The 16,299-nt window shown below is 38.5% G+C and overlaps 1 protein-coding gene across 1 annotated transcript in view; it reads right to left on the reverse strand.

The window, feature by feature from the left end:
• Nucleotides 1–3,973: 3,973 nt before the first annotated feature.
• abcc1 (ATP binding cassette subfamily C member 1 (ABCC1 blood group)) overlaps nt 3,974–16,299 on the reverse strand; it is an 86,546-nt gene continuing 74,220 nt past the window's right edge. Inside the window, exons 23-27 of the mRNA XM_015041254.1 lie at nt 14,295–14,421; nt 14,063–14,164; nt 12,726–12,872; nt 12,475–12,633; nt 3,974–4,217 (exon numbers count right to left, since the gene is read on the reverse strand). Of these exons, the coding sequence (XP_014896740.1) occupies nt 4,005–4,217; nt 12,475–12,633; nt 12,726–12,872; nt 14,063–14,164; nt 14,295–14,421 (748 nt within the window). The 3' untranslated portion in view covers nt 3,974–4,004. The remainder of the gene's footprint in view (nt 4,218–12,474; nt 12,634–12,725; nt 12,873–14,062; nt 14,165–14,294; nt 14,422–16,299) is intronic.

The raw sequence follows: 16,299 nt of genomic DNA on the forward strand, positions 1-16,299 counted from the left end.
TTAATGTGGTACTTTTACTTTTACTTCAGTTCCACTGAAAGGAACTCTGAATATTTCAGCATACCAAGACATTCTGGACAAATCCATGCACCCAACTTTGTGGGAACAGTTTGGAGCTGGCCCTTTTCTCTTCCAACATGATTGTCCATCTGCGCACAAGGCAAGGTCCATAAAGACATGGATGGCAGAGTCTGGGGTGGATGAACTTGACTGACCTGCCCAGAGTCCTCACCTCAACCCAAAAGAACACCTTTGGGATAAATTAGAGCGGAGACTGAGAGCCAGGCCTTATTGTCCAACATCAGTATGTGACCTAACAAATGCGCTTCTGGAGGAATGGTCAAAAATCCCCATAAACACTCCTAAACCTTGTGGACAGCCTTCCCAGGAGAGATGAAGCTGTTCTCGCAGCAAAAGGTGGACCAACGTCATTGAACCCTATGGATTAGGAATGGGATATCATTTAAGCTCATATGAGTCAAGGCAGGTGAGAGAATACTTTTGGTAATATAGTGTATGAGGACTATTTTCTCACCTAAAAACATCTTAAAACAACTTTTTTTGACATATTAATAGTGTACTCACAACCCGAGACCAAGTCAAGACCAAGACCAGAGTGCATAGAGACCGAGACAAGACCTTGACTTTTAAGGTCCGAGACCAAGTCAAGACCAAGTCGAGACCAAGACCTGTGCTACATGACAAAATAAAATGTGGAACATGATCAAAATTGCTTCTCAAATTGATCTGAACAATCCACATTCTCATAAAATCACCCAGATATTAAATACTTAGAGCTGAAATAAATTCTATCAATTCAAACACTTTTTTTTCCACAGTCTGAAGAAGTCTCATATTGCCCCTAACAACTGCACCACTAAACAATCATGTCAATGCACTAATGGTAAACAACGCTCAACTGTGAACATTTTCCAAGGAGCAACAAGCAAGAAATAACCAAGCAAAGCAAAAGGAGCACACCATGACTGCCTCACCTCCGTCTTCCGCTGCATGAAACCAGGTAGAACAGATGACAGGTGACGAAAATAATCAAAGAGCAAGGAGCATGCACTCTGTGTTATATTATGTTCTTGTATTTTATGTATTCGATAAATACATAAACATTTATTTTTAATAAAGTAGAATAATAATAGCTACTGCAGTGTGCGCAGAGCATCACTGTAAGTGAGTTTGTTCTAAGTTGAAGGACTGTTAGGCGCTGTTCAGGTTTGTCACCGCTCTCAACCTGGAGTGTTGGCCAGAACACCACTCAGGCCAGGATTTAGCTCAGGACCAGATGTTTGGATGAGGTGCACCAGATGTTTAATGAAGACACAAGGCAGGATCCTTTAACTGTTCTGTATTCCAAACTGTACCACAGATATTAATCCAATGAACATGGATGGGCATAAATGTGTGCCTAAATGAAGGTGTGTGTAGTTTCCTAGAATAAACAAAATACAGAAAATAAGTTCAAGGTGTCCTATCATTACACATTACACCATGCCATTATAACTTAGATAAACTAAGAAGGAAACCTCTAAATCAATATTACTAAGCAAACTAAGGCAAGTTAACTCCACAGTTAACTAATAACCATGCCTCTGCTCCACTGAGAATAGATATGTATGTTCAACACAACGCTCTACAATACACACGTAGCATATAGCTCGGACTTAGCAACAGGTGAAATAATAGCAAACAAATAAACTTCAAATCACTCATTTAGCTGCAGTAAACACTCAGATATTACAACTTACTCATCAATGACGCACACTCTTAAGGAGAACACATATCTTGTGGTCTTTCCCACGTGTTAGCACAGCGGCTCGGTTACCCAAACTTCCCCACCAGATACCAGCAACGTTGGCTACGGCAAGGTGTTGACGTCATCACTGCCCTAACTACGGTATCCCTTAAGGGACAAAAGTAACGCTGAACAGAAAACACATAATACAAAGAGTAATACTCAACACCAAACTTAAACTATATATAAGGGTCTTTTGAACAATCACAAAAACAAAGTGAGTGAGATTCCAGTCCTATCCTTCATAGTAAAGAGCCGTTCAGAAGAATTGACTAGTTTGTGAATGTCACATCACTATATTGCAGACTTTATTCAGAGTCATCGCACATGTGCACATCACAAGTTTAGAGAAGAAGACATGAAGTCCTGCTTTCAAAATAAAAATATAATCAAAAGTATTACAAGTTTTGAGAACAAAACACATGAAATCCTACTTTCAGACTGAACATGTGTGCTCTTGGATTATGGCAGAACAATTCCCCCGTGTATGTAGGGGAATTTGTCCCCCAAGACAGTGGAGTGCCTGACAGCAGTAACAAAAAAGTCACGTTATTGCTTGGATTTGAACAGGTATGTTTTGCATCCAGTGGAAACAAGGATGTTGACAAACTGGACAATGTGCTGGCAAGTTACTGATATTTTTACAGTTGTGATCTTGACTGGTCTTGAAATAAAATCCTGAGTCCTCAATGTCCGAGACCGAGACCAAATGCAGCTGAGTCCAAGACAAGGCTAAGACCATCAAAAAGTGGTATCAAGACTGGTCTCAAGTACTGCAACACTAAGTGTACTCACTTCCATTTAATGCTTACACTTCTTGTTTTTACTGCGGGTCTGGTCCAATATGATTTATTTGTTCGACTCCCCCTATTGGTCTGAAGCACTTCCGTTTTGTGGAGCGAGTTTGCAGTTGTTTTTACTATTTGCAACATTTCTACCCCTTGCTCAATTTTTTCGGAATTGAAGTGTTTTATTTGTTATTGTACAATTTTTGTGATTGTAGCATTTTGTTTGTGATTGCAGAAATATGTTTGAGGTTGCAGCATTTTTTTTTTTGCATTTGCACATTTTGGAGTGTGCATCATACACCTTTTTGCAGTTCATTTACACCTGTCAGCCACTGTAGAATCCTGGTACTTGAACGTAATGTCTGCCATGTCAGCTCAGTTGTCACTCGATTGTTATGGTGATCTGTACTACCCATGAACCCATCCTATCTTGTGGTAATGCGCATTCGCACATCGATGCTACGTCACGTACTGCTTACTCAGCAGATTTCTTATCAACACATCCTACCTGTGGAAGTCTCTTTTCATGTGTTTTATTTAATCGAAGATTACAGTAAGCTTTATTTAATTTATCTTATACCTGGCATCCATTAAGCTGCTGTATTAGTTCAGCATTGGCAGCCCTCACAGTTCAGGGCCACCCGGTTTTGCAGCAACCGCAGGATCTCCGGCACTGCCACCTATTGCCGTCGTGAACATTCTCAGACCTTTTATGCACATGTCCACTAGGCGATGCACTTGGCAAATCTTCCAAATGGTCTACAGTTCAGTAATTCAACATAAGTCCAGAAGTAAGTTTTTAAAGTTAGGTCAAAAACCAACCTTTCAACAAAGGAATTATATTCAATTCCTGTTTAGTGACAAATGATTGGTGAGTACTACCTTCAGGCTTTTGAACTTATCGATGGTTATCAAGGGTTAATGGATGCAGGCTAGTGTACAATAGGACCAGGCCAGCTGGGCCAGGCCCTGCAGTGCAAAAATAGCTTATAAATTCTGAGGTGGATTATACTCTGCAAAAGTACTGGAGGGGTAAATTGTTTTTTACATCTTAACCTTTCAAAATAGGAAGTTATTTTGAGGGGGCTTACAACTTCAGTCAATTAAACTTCTCAGTGAAGGAGTTAGACGGGAGGGGTTTAGCAACTCACACAACAACAAACCAGAGATACAATGGAATGAATTAAATCTGAGCATATTAATGTGTTAGGGTGACATAGTCAAACAGGTAAATAAAAAAAGCATTCCCCACTTGGAGAAATGTGTTGTCATGGATGTTATAATTATGCACTATTTTATGCATAGATATATTTTATATACTTATAAAATATACTGAAGTATTACAGTACATCACATTGTACTGCCATATAGTCAAGACCTTTCAGATGGGAGCTACTCCACCCAGGAGGTCAAAACATCAAATAATTAGAAAAAAATACAAGAAGGGTTTCATACCTAAGGTTTTCTCCTCCTTCACTACACTCATGGCTGAGTTTGTTGGGTAGGCTAGAGACAAAGTTCTTGAGATGGGAAAACTCCAAAGCCCTCCATATTTCCTCATCAGAATAGGAGTCAAAGGGGTCCAGGTTCATTCTCAAAGATCCGGAAAACAGCACTGGGTCCTGAAAGGTGAGCAGATAGTAATATCAGGATACTAAAGGTGTATTTTTAGAATTAGCCTAGCCTTAACCTTTACCTAATCTCTCCTGGGATGATCTTCATTTGAGTTTGTATGCGGTTTTAGGAAATTTGTCCAATCTAGGTCTGGCCAATATTACCAAAACCCATATCATAATATAATGTATTAATACGCAAAAAAGAGTTGTGGTCTATATCAATAATTGCTAGTTTTTTATTTAAAAAAATCTGAAATACTGAAAAAAAGAGTGATGTGACCTTTACATTTTTTGTTCATAGTTTCCTCTTGAGCTTTTGTACTAGTTTCTTCACTTCACACCTTTGTTTTTATTTTAATTAAGCAGTTATGAGGCACTGTGGACAAATCTGAAACTGCTCAAGTTACTCTACAGTGTTTCTCAATTATTTTCTGTCATGCCCGCCGTAGGAATCATAAAAAGATTTTCACAACCCCCCCAGTGTCCTTTCTTCTCCCAAATTGAAATACTACTGCAAATCTGATATTTAATAATTTATCTGTGCAAACCAATGGCATTATATGACCTGATTACCGAAACAGCTGTTTCATTGTTCTCCGTTTCAAAACAATTTCCCTGTTCAGTTTATTAAGCCAATCAGTAACATTTAATCAAGACTACTCAATTTGGAAGAGAGAAAGTGCAAATGAGTCACTGGATGTGTGGTTTTAGAACTTTTTTTTAAACTGTAAACATTGATTACTTCTCAGCTTTTTCAAACTTATTGTTTTTCACAAGGTATTGAGTTTTCTATTGTGCAAAATTTGCAGCAATATTGTTTATATTTCAGCTTGTCAGCAGAAATGCAAAACACTTTGCATTAACAGTTAAAAGGTAGGCTTTGTCTATTTCCTGGCCTTTTTCTGGGAGCTACAGTTACTTAGTTACTTGCTTATGATGGAGTAGGGCCAGACTAAGAGTTTTTTTGGTTTGTGTTTTAAATATGAGTAAAGTTGTACAAGAATAAAGTCGTAATGTTATAGTAACTCTTCACTACACTGTGCTAAAATTAGGAATATTGAGAGTATTGCAAAGTTATAGTTGGTATTAGTTTTACAAATAAAAAAAAATACTTTTTTCACATGTCAGAATCAAATGATCAGCTGCAGGACTTTGATAATACTGTTTAAAAACTTTAAAAAACCCAACATTTTATTTGAATTTTCCTAGGAACCATTCATACATTTGTTATAGTCTTAGTAACAATAAAGATATAATTCACACACTTGTTCAGTCCTTCAGGAACGGCTCCAAGCAACAACAACATGGTGGGTTATTGGAGTTTAAGAGCCAAAATTGACTCGATTTTTCCCAAAATATCATTCCAATAAGTCTTGATCTTATTCCAGGACCAGAAAATGTGGGGATGATTTGCAACTGTGTCCCCGCAGTCCCTCCAACATTAAGATGCTTTGGGGTTTTTATAAAACTGCTGCTTTGATGTTAAAAAAAAAAAACATAACATTTTTCCAGCTGAACTCTTGCCAATAGCTTGAGGAGGAGGTTGAAGCAGCGGATTCACACATATTATCCCATTGGATCTTGTGTATCCAACATTTTTTCCCATCTTTTCCTAACATAATCAGTTGATGTTGCTTTGGTTCTCAACAATCCCTAATAGAGGTTGGAGTTCGGTGGCTATGCCAGGTTTGGAGTAAGTTTGAGAGGCTTTGAATTATCTCGTTGACTCTGAGATAAACTCTTTCAGTATGTTCAAAAAAGGATATTGTCTGAATTGCAAATATCTAAAGAAGTCCCTTTTTTAGGTTTTGTTGGCTCTAGTGGCCTTTATTTGAAAGTAGTCTGACAGGAAAGAGGGTAATCAGAGAGGGGGAGGACATGTGACAAATGTTGTTAGGCCGGGAATCGAACCTGCGACTACCGCCATGAGGACTAAGACCTCCATATGTGGGTTGTGCTTTGCCCCTGTGCCACTACAGCACCCAGAAGTCCCTCTTTCTAAATCATAATTTTGATTTAGTGTTTGGAAGCTTGTTAATGTATTTTTATCTAGTATTCTAGATAAATATGTGGTTATTCCTTTCTTTGACCAGTTTTTAAAACTGGAGTCTTATTGGTTGGAGGTAAAATCAGACTCTAAGGAGGCCCATCTGTGAACTCGTAGGTCAATAGAGTAAATGAAACCAGTAGATCAAATTTTATTTGGCATGCTGCTGCAAGATTCTGATCCCAATCAGAGCTTCTACTGGAATATTTCCACACTTGCTATCTAATTCTTTCCATCTATCCTCGCAAGTACAATCACACCACTGTGCTACTGTTTTAACCTGTCTGTCACGAGAGGACCCAAATTTGGGTCCTCTCGTGACAGAGGTGTCAAACTCCAGTCCTCAAGGGCCGCTGTCCTGCAACTTTTAGATGTGCCTCTGCTGCACCACACCTGAAAAGAATAATTAGGTCATTAGCAAGGCTCAGGAGAACCGATCTACACAGGGAGGAGGTAATTAAGCCATTTCATTCCACTGTTTTTTACCTGTGGCACATCTAAACACTGCAGGACAGCGGCCCTTGAGGACTGGAGTTTGACACCCCTGTCATTGTGAATGACAACCTGAGACCAACAAGTTAAGTTGAGCTGCGAGATTTGAGAGTGACAAACCCCGTTTTTCTAATGTAATCATAACAGTACTGTATTTAATTCTGGGTTTATGTCCTGTCCAAATAAAACGGTATATGAGTTTATCCCACTCACAAAACTGAGAATAAGGGATTCTGATAGGCAAAGAAATAAATAGGTATAATAACCTAGGTAAAACTGACACCTTAATGACCTCAATTCTTGAATTAAAGTCAAATATGCACGCTGCCTCACTGTGTGAGGTCTTGTTTATTCTCCTATTTACAGTTTCAAAGTTTTTATTGCACAAGTCCAGGGTTTCCCACAGAAAACTTGCTAAGGTGGTCGGGGCGCCGAGGCAGTCCACCATGTTTTTTAATTAAAATATGTTAAGTTGACAGGAAATGTAAAATTATTACTAATTATATGGTGCGGGAAAACGCCAGTGAAATTATATCTAAACCCAGAGCTAGTCTTAAAAACAACAAATCAAAAAATCCAATTAAAATGAATATCCATAATTTGCACTTCTGTTTAATCCAAATCAAGTCAGCAGCTCCATCAAGCCCCCCAGGGCTTTAGGGGCCCCATAAATGCTAATATTTTAACACAGATCACATATATATAAATGTAACATTTGTTTATTGAGATGATCAATGCTGCCAAGTTTGATTGAATGGTTTCAGCAAACATAAATTAAAAGATTTTAAATTGTTTATATAATGTGGAGTCGCGCCACTGGCCTCATACAGCCCTGGACCGGCCCTGCATGGTGAGTTAAACCCGCTGCACTGCGGAGAGATGAGCAACGAACGGGAGATTTAATTCAATGCTGCTAATGTGATTTTAGTAGCTCTAACATTTCATGTCTGTTGAGTTTTTAATAAGAGTCACAGAAACTGTGATTTTCAGATCTCCGCTTGCACGCATTAACTCTGTTTGACTAAGTGGACAAAGCATCTGATATGGTTTGATGCATTGTGTCACCGGAAAAACAATACTACTAATAATAAAATGATATAAAACCAGTGTGAAGCGTGACAACGAGAAGAGCGCGAAAGCTCCTCACCGGGCTGAATCTGCATGATGAAGTTAGCGCTGGTTCATTAACCGCTAACTTTCCGGTCAACCGGAACCACATGCATAAACTTTGCAGGGAAGACAGAACCACATGCTGGGCAGCGGGTTGAGATGCAAACGCCACATATAATTATTTGTTCACAAAAATAAATAATTTTCACCGCTCACTCAACGCACCTCTGAATTCACTACAAGTTATTCCTGCGGTTCACATTGAGCTGCGCAACCAGAGCTAACACGGCGGGTTTTAAACTCTTACCTTCATTTCACCAAAGAGACATAATTCCTGACAGTAAGTCGATGTAAATATCCATTGAGGTCAGTCTGTATGGATAGTTACATTGATTTGATCCAGTTCGAGTGAAAAGAGGCTCGCGTGATCCCACTGAGGTAAAGTGAGGTAAAGCAGCAGCAGCGCGTGAGGCAAATTGCAGAGGCGCATGCTGTGTTATTGTCCACGCGCTGCCGGCTCTAAATGCATAAGCTATAAATCTATCTATTAACCTATCCTATCCTTTAGGAATAAACCTGCTCCGCTAGTGAAATGCTCAGAGCAACAGAGACGCTTGCAATCCAGCTTTAAAAAAAACAAAACATATATATATATATATATATATATATATATATATATATATATATATATATATATATATATATTTATATATATATATATAAATTAAACAATTCCCCCTCCCCCCCTAAAAACATAAACAAGCAACGCTTAGCCTGGCGGTGGGGCTAGTAAAGCATGCCGGGCCGCCAGGCTTACAATACACTGGGGGAAACCCTGAAGTCATTTGGAAAGTAAGTCAACCATACACCCAATTTGATTGTTTTCTTAGACCAGTCAATAGGGGATTTATCTTTAAGCTCTGCTAATGTGTTTTATGTAGATAAAACACAGATTAGTCTGTGTCCCTTTATAGGTGCCACATGTGTCTAATAACTCTAAAAGGACCTGGATGGATTGCTCTGGATTCGAGAGATATAGGAGGATATCATCAGCATATCAGGCTATTTTATGTTCTCTTGAATTTATTACTATGTTATGGATGCCATTGTTCTTCCTAATTGCCTGGGCGAGAGGCTCTATGTACAGTACTAAGAGAGTTGGCAAGAGTTGGGAGCCTTGTCGAGCAGATCTCTCAAGCTTTATTCTGTCTGCTAGGTGACCATTTATCTTGATTCTAGCAGTAGGTGACGAATATAATGTTTTAATACAATTGACTGCACTTGTGAAAAACCAAATTGTTCCAAAATTAAAAGTTAGTAATCCCAAAGTCTTTTCTGCTTCCAGGCTAGCCGTTACTGCTGTATGATTGCTTGTCTGTATATTCTGAGGGAGCGTCTTATATTGTCCTGAGTTTGTCAGCCAGACAAACCCGGTTTGGTCCCTCGTCAATCAGTTCTGAGACAAATGCCTTCACCCTATCAGACAAGATAGATGCATATAGTTTGTAATCTTGGTTGATATATGTCTGTGTGAGCTGCACATGTTTTGTTCTTGCCTCTTTCAATATTAATGTTATAATTGCATCAGACCATGATGGTGGTGTTGCTATTTAATAACTTTAATAATTCAGGGGACAACTCTTTTTCAAATACCTTATACCATTCACTTGAAAGACCGTCTGTACCAGGTGTTTTATTGTTTTTTAACTTTATTATCGCCATTATTAGCTCCTTTTCAATAATATGCTTTGTGAAGCTTTTATTCTGACGTTCTCGAATTATTGGTATGTCTAATGAATTGTGAAATATTTAAACATTTCCAGATTTACTTTGTTCTAATTATGCACATAATGTTTTATAATATACTTGAAAAACTTTGTCAATACCTTCTATAAACTATTTTCTAATATTTCTGTTTGTGGGTTAATTATTGAACCAACTGATTGCATCATTTGCTTTTTTTTTCTTTTTTTTTTTCTTGCATGTAGCTTTGATTCCTTTGGCCCTGTGTCATAAAATGATTGTTTCAGGAATTTATATATTTTTTCTTCCTCTTCTTTATATATGTCCAAAATTGTATTCCTTATCTTTTGGATTTGTACATTGATTTGATCAAGTTGAGTTCTGATTTGCATGTTCTCCAATCTCCAGTTCTTTTAATTTCTCATCTAGTTAATTTAGTTCTTTTTCCTTCTTTTTCTTAATAGCAGTGCTTAGTGATATAAACTTGCCTTTAATAAGGGACTTCAACGCATCCCACAAAATATCAACTTTCCGTTGTTATTTAATTCTAGAAAGTATTTTATTTCTGTTTTTATTTCTTTTATAACATTTTTATTTAGCAAGCTTGTAGTTAGCCTCCCTATTATTTTTTTTGTCTCATATCTGGTTAAGTGTTAAATATATTGGTGAGTAATCTGATAAGTTTTTAGAACAAATTTTACAGCTTTTGATTCTCTGTCAATCATTAATAAGAACCAAAAAGAGATCTATTCTTGAAAATACTGTATGAGGGGGAGAAAAATAGGTGAAATCTTTTCCTGTTGGGTGCCTCTCCTGCCAAGCGTCCAGTAAACCAATATTATACAGGCCACTTTTTAGCAGTTTACTTTGTGGTGTGGGTAATGGTTATGTTAGGGTTTTGTTATTAGATGTGTAATTTTTATTCAAGTCTGTATTAAATCCACCTGCACATATTACCTTATGACTCTGATTAAATAACTTCTAGGACTTTTTTTCAAAAAATGATGGTCAGAATTTGGGGCATGTAGATAGAGAGAAGGGTAACCAATTTCCCTTCAATCCTACCCCGAACCAATATATACCTGCCTTCACTATCTCATATATGCTTAATAAGTTCAAAATGTAGGGAGTTATGTATTAGTACTGCAACTCCTCTTTTATGACCTGTCTTGTATGAGCTATGAAAAACATTCCTAAATAAACATTTTTGCAATGTCTCATGTTCTATTGGGGACAAATGAGTTTCTTGAAGGAGCAGAATCTGAATTTTCTCCCTTTTTATCTCGGACATTACTCTGTTCCTCTCGACAGGATTATTGAGTCCATTAACATTCCATGAAGCTGCTCTAATATCACTATTAGTCATATCAGTACACCAGTTTGCACATGCTGACAGTGTGAGCACAAAAACAACAGAGATTTTGAAAACGTAAAACAAACAGGATGACTTTAGGGCTCCACTATCCCACGTCATCCTACAACCTCTTTCCTTACATTTTAAGAAGAACAGCCCTACTCTAATTAGGGGCTCCTTCTCTGCCAAAGACAAAGTTCCCTCACCTTTGAGACAGTAATTTCTCCATTAATCCTGATCAGAATTTTGTTTTAATATGTGAGGGGCGGCAGGAGGGGACTCAGGTGTTAGAACTAAAGACAGATTACAAGCGTGGGATTCAGATCTTACATAAGTATTTAGGATTTGCATCAAGACAGCTATTTATACTTGTTCTCATCAGAATTCTTGAAGCTTTTCTCGCACTGGCGTTTGGGGCATAAAGTGTGCCCCAAACGCCAGTACGAGCTGGCCCCTTTGTGCATCCTGGCTGACCACTGGTTCTTAGTTTGCAGGGGTTGATCGCAGCATATCTACCCGGTATCCCCCCTTCCTTATGTCATCCGCTGCTGCTGATGCACTCACGTACAGGCATAGTTTGTCTCCCAGTGAATCCTCATCTTAGTCGGGTATGGTGTTTGGAAACATATTTTTTCCTCTTTGGGATTCTTCTTGATGTTTTTGTATTCTTTAAGCTTCTTGTTTATCTCTGTCGGAAGATTATGCGCAAATGACATCAATTTGCCATCATAGAAGATCTTCTTTCCCTATGACGCTTTTAGGATTTTCTCTAATGTCATATCTGTGAAAGATCACCAATTGTTCTGCTTCGGTTAGTCTAGCACCTTGATTTCGTACTGACCTCCTCCAGCTTCTTGTTCATTTCACTCTTAAAGCTGATCAATGCAATGATGTCTTTCACATTTCTTTGTCATTGTTGCATAGATTCTGGATAGCCTTAGCAGTTGTTAGCTTGCTCTTCTCACTTGGGTCCATGGCCAGGCAGGAACTGGCTGTGACTTTTAGTGCCCCCCGATCTCTTTTTTGATCTAACTTCACGCACAGTATGTCATTGTGAAGAAGAACTGAATCCCTTTATCGACTTTAGTCGAGTTTTCCTCGTCTCTGATTAGGACAGATTAAATATTTAAACCGCCATCTTGGAGACGGTCCTGGAAGTCCACTGGCACATCTTTTGTGTTGAGAATGATAAGAACCACTTACATTACAATAAGCCTCTGCAATGCTTTCCCTGCTTGGGCCTAAGAAATATAAATAAAAAGAATTCTGTGAACAGAGGTGGAATGATTCAATTTGGTATGCTTGTAAGTTTCCTCCTATAGTAAGGAGCAGAGACAATTTAGAGTGGCCAAATGTCAGACTGGGACAGAATCTCATTTCTATTGGAAGCCCCGACAATTGTGCCATATAAACACTACCTCAGCCTTTGTCTCCAGTGTAAATCTAGCCACTAAGGGCTGCTTTGCTACAGGTGCACTGATCAGGCGAGATTGCTTTTTTGCATCCTATTTACTCACCTGTGGGATGATGGTGATTCTGGAGCGCAGCTCATGGAGGCCTAGCTTAGCAATGTCCACTCCATCAATGAAGATGTGGCCCTCTGCTGCCTCAATGATCCGGAACAGGCCCAGTGTTAGAGATGACTTCCCAGCACCAGTTCTCCCCACAATCCCTACCTGTTGGGAACCAGCAGCATCCACAATAAATTCCTCCAGTGTTCAGTCACAGTGAGTACTCCTGAGCTTATCAGAGCTACAATAAGACCTGCCTTCTCTCCTCCGTTAATAGCAATGGTGATATTGCGAATGGCCAGGTCCAGGTCATGGCGATAGCGCAGGCCAAAGCCTCGGATGTCTATGCAGCCCTGAGTGGGCCAGCCAGGGGGAACGGAGGGAGACTCATGTTGCCATTCTGCCTGTGGTCAGAGAACAGACATGAATGCAAATACTCGAATCATATTTTGAATCACAATCAAGCTCAGCCAAAGTCCTAACTTGGTTAGGTTTTCATTTGCCCTTTCTTATGACTAAACCGTTGACAGATTGTTTATTGATGTCACTTTGTTACCTTTTCCAACTATGGTTTTAGAGCATGGTTGCCTTTGTGGAGTGCATATAGACCTGAAACAATGTCAAACTCAAATAGGCAATTTGGCTTAGAAGGCATCGATTTCCCCCTTTCCCCTGAGATCAATACTTCCAAGTGTTTCCACGCACTGCTCCCAGCAGGTCTTCCAGAACTACCTTTTTACATTCTGCTCTTGTTACTAAATGATAGAATTTCAACAGCCCTGTAATTATCACTTCTGAAGATGGCAAGTCTCCAATTCTAGAAGTCACAGTAATCAAACCATGTCAATGCATTTTATAAGGTTGTGCTGAAGCATTTCAAAAATCCCATGGAACTGAGGCCAGTGCACAGAGAGATTATAAACAGCATGTGGTACAATGAACTATGAACATTGAAATGACTGCAAACAACAGTAGGAGATAAGTATGTGTCTGTTGTGTGCCAAGGGCATGATGACGCGTAGAGTTGGAAAGATAGGTGGTCTACTATTGTTAGATCAGCTGAACAATCTGAACTGCTTTGAGGTCTCTGGGTATTTGCATGCTCGCAAGTCTTTTAAGAAAATGTGAATGTGGTGAGAATAGCTGGTATTACAAGACTTATTTTAGAATTTAACTCAAACCAGAGAACAGAAAGCTCTTTACAACAGAAATAACTTTTTAAAAAGTTCAGGTGACCAATGACTCAAATGACTAAATACAATCTTTGATAGAAATTATAAGCCCATATCACTTGGAATTGTTTTAATTTATTATTAAGTGTAGATATCAAATTAGGAATGATGTATATAGTAGTTTATAAAAAATATATATTTTTCTAATATTTATTCTTTAATATTAAGTCTGTTTAATGAGATGACAGTAAAATCAATTAACAATATAAAGCCCTGGTGGGAATATTTATTTACATGTTGCAGCGTTTAAGCCCAAAATCAAAGCCAAGCCCACATAACCACAGAAAAATAAAAAGGACAAAAGTCAACCCTTAAACATCCCAATGTTAGTATGGTTTTGGTCCAAAGAATGTGCAGTGTACCTCTTTCCCTGTGCTGGAGTATTCCTTCACCTTCTCTACAGCTATTATATTTGTCTCTACATCAGAAGACATTCTCACGAGCCACGTCAATGAGGCAGTCAGCTGCATATGAAGTAAACAAAAACAGGTTAGATTAGGCTCAAAAGCGTATTAAACTAATTTATTAACATTTTGCAAAAAGACATTGCTCCACTGACACTGGTGCTGAGAACTACCGAAGTGGTGCTTTTACCTGCAGGGCGTAGGAGATGGAGAGCCCCATGATGCCTGGGCTCAGGCTATCTCTGGCTATAACAGCAAACAGGGCAGCAAATGAAACAATGCAGTTTCCTACAAACTCCAGGCGAATTGCCAGCCACCTACACAAACACAAGTTCAGATACAAACAGGAAATATTTATCAAGATGGAAATGGAGAGTAAAATAGAGATGAAGTTATGTGGCTGGTGACTCGAGTTTAAACTCAGTTGGCTCTAACTGAGACTGGCCGGTTGTAAATACAAGAACCTAGTCTTTGATCAGTGAATGCACCTCATTCAGCAACACTATTCAAATTGGAAATTACTTTGAGATTCTTTGAGGGTTTTAAGTTTAAATAAGACAAATACAGAAAAAGAGAGAGTTCAGAGGAAAGAAGCACATAAAGAAAGAGCAAAAAAAGCAAAAAAGAAAGATCAGGCATAGCAAAAGAATGAAAGAATATGTAAGAGAAAATAAAAAGGGTTTTAGTGGGTTAAAGTTTTACAATAATCCTGTGATTGCTACTGGTCTAACACGATTTTGTGCAAATTTCAGAAACACAAAAGGTACTCCTCCTTTGAAAAGTATTCATTCCCTCAGTGCTTTTACAAATCAGTCTTGATCAAGAAAATTTGAGTTTTTTGGCAATTTTTTAAAATATAAATCTCAAAGTGAAAACTGAATTCTACAAAATGCAGGTTTTATAAATTAAAGTTGAAAGTAGCGTCAGGGGGCCCTCACTGCTCTGGTGTTCTGCCACCCCCATCATCACACTGTTCCTGCATCCATGCACTACACGGTCCAGTTCAGTATGAGTCCAGCAGCAAGTGTTTAAGTTTTGATGACATCTGACCTTCCAGATTGGTTTGCTACCACATCAATGTGTGTAGCAATGCTCCCTGATGATGCACTCTCTCTGTTGTTTAAGTGCACCCGTTGCCATGGCAACCTCCTGCGCTCTGCAAACCGAGCAGATATTACGTTAAGAACATAACACTCAGTTCTCTACGATATTAGTTTTTCAGGCTTGATATTTATTTTGTGAGTATTAATAAGTGTTCCCCTGAACACAATGGTGGTTGATGAGCTAATTTTAAACCCTTGCTCTGTGTAAGGCCGTCTTTGAGTCACCTTTTTTTATTGGTAATGGAACCGAAACGCATAGAATTGCGCAACACCTTGTTGAAACAATTATTGCTGAGATTATTATTTTTGTTAGGTCATTAATTTGAAAACGTTTTGTTGATTTCTTTTATTCCTTAATAAAATTCTAAATGTTTTGGATCTTAGTGAATAAGCGCGTCAGAAGAGGACGTGCTGGTCTCAGTTTGTCACCTACTGCCGAGATTGACTCAAAACCTTCCCGCGACCGACCGGTCGATCAGGATCGATGTATTGAGCACCCATGATCTAAAACATGCAGGGCAGTGTGCCTTGATGACCAGGATTGGGAAACACTGGTCTTGCTGGATTTATACAAGCACTATATTCCTCCCCAAAATCTCTGAAGGTCTTGAATTCCAGGGGAAGTTCAGTGCCACATGTATCCACTCCCCTGACTTCTCAATTTGTCTAATTTTCTTGAAGTGTTATTTTGTCCTCTTGCTGTAATGGTAGCCAGGAATACTAATTAATCAATGAATGGACCTTAAGTGGTGTCTTTATAATACAATCACTTGAGATACAGTCACTGCACTCAGGTAACCTCCATCTCACCAATTATGAAAGAAGCACTATTTGCCTGGAACATTTTTTAATTAGGTCAGTTACTTTAAAGGGAGTGAATATTTATGCAATCATTTATTTTAAGTTATATATTTTTATTTAGTTGACATTTTGTCAAAATCAGTTTTCACTTTCACATTAAATTCATTTTTCTGTAATTATTTTGATCAAAAAGCAAAACTTTATTGATCATGATTGACTTGTAGAACCTACAAAAAGGTTTGGTAACACTTTAACGGGGTGTGCATAAGACTGACATGACACTGTCATAAA

The sequence above is a fragment of the Poecilia latipinna genome, unplaced genomic scaffold, assembly GCF_001443285.1.
Source record: "Poecilia latipinna isolate Pla-1442-1.1 unplaced genomic scaffold, P_latipinna-1.0 Scaffold544, whole genome shotgun sequence".
NCBI lineage: Eukaryota > Metazoa > Chordata > Actinopteri > Cyprinodontiformes > Poeciliidae > Poecilia > Poecilia latipinna.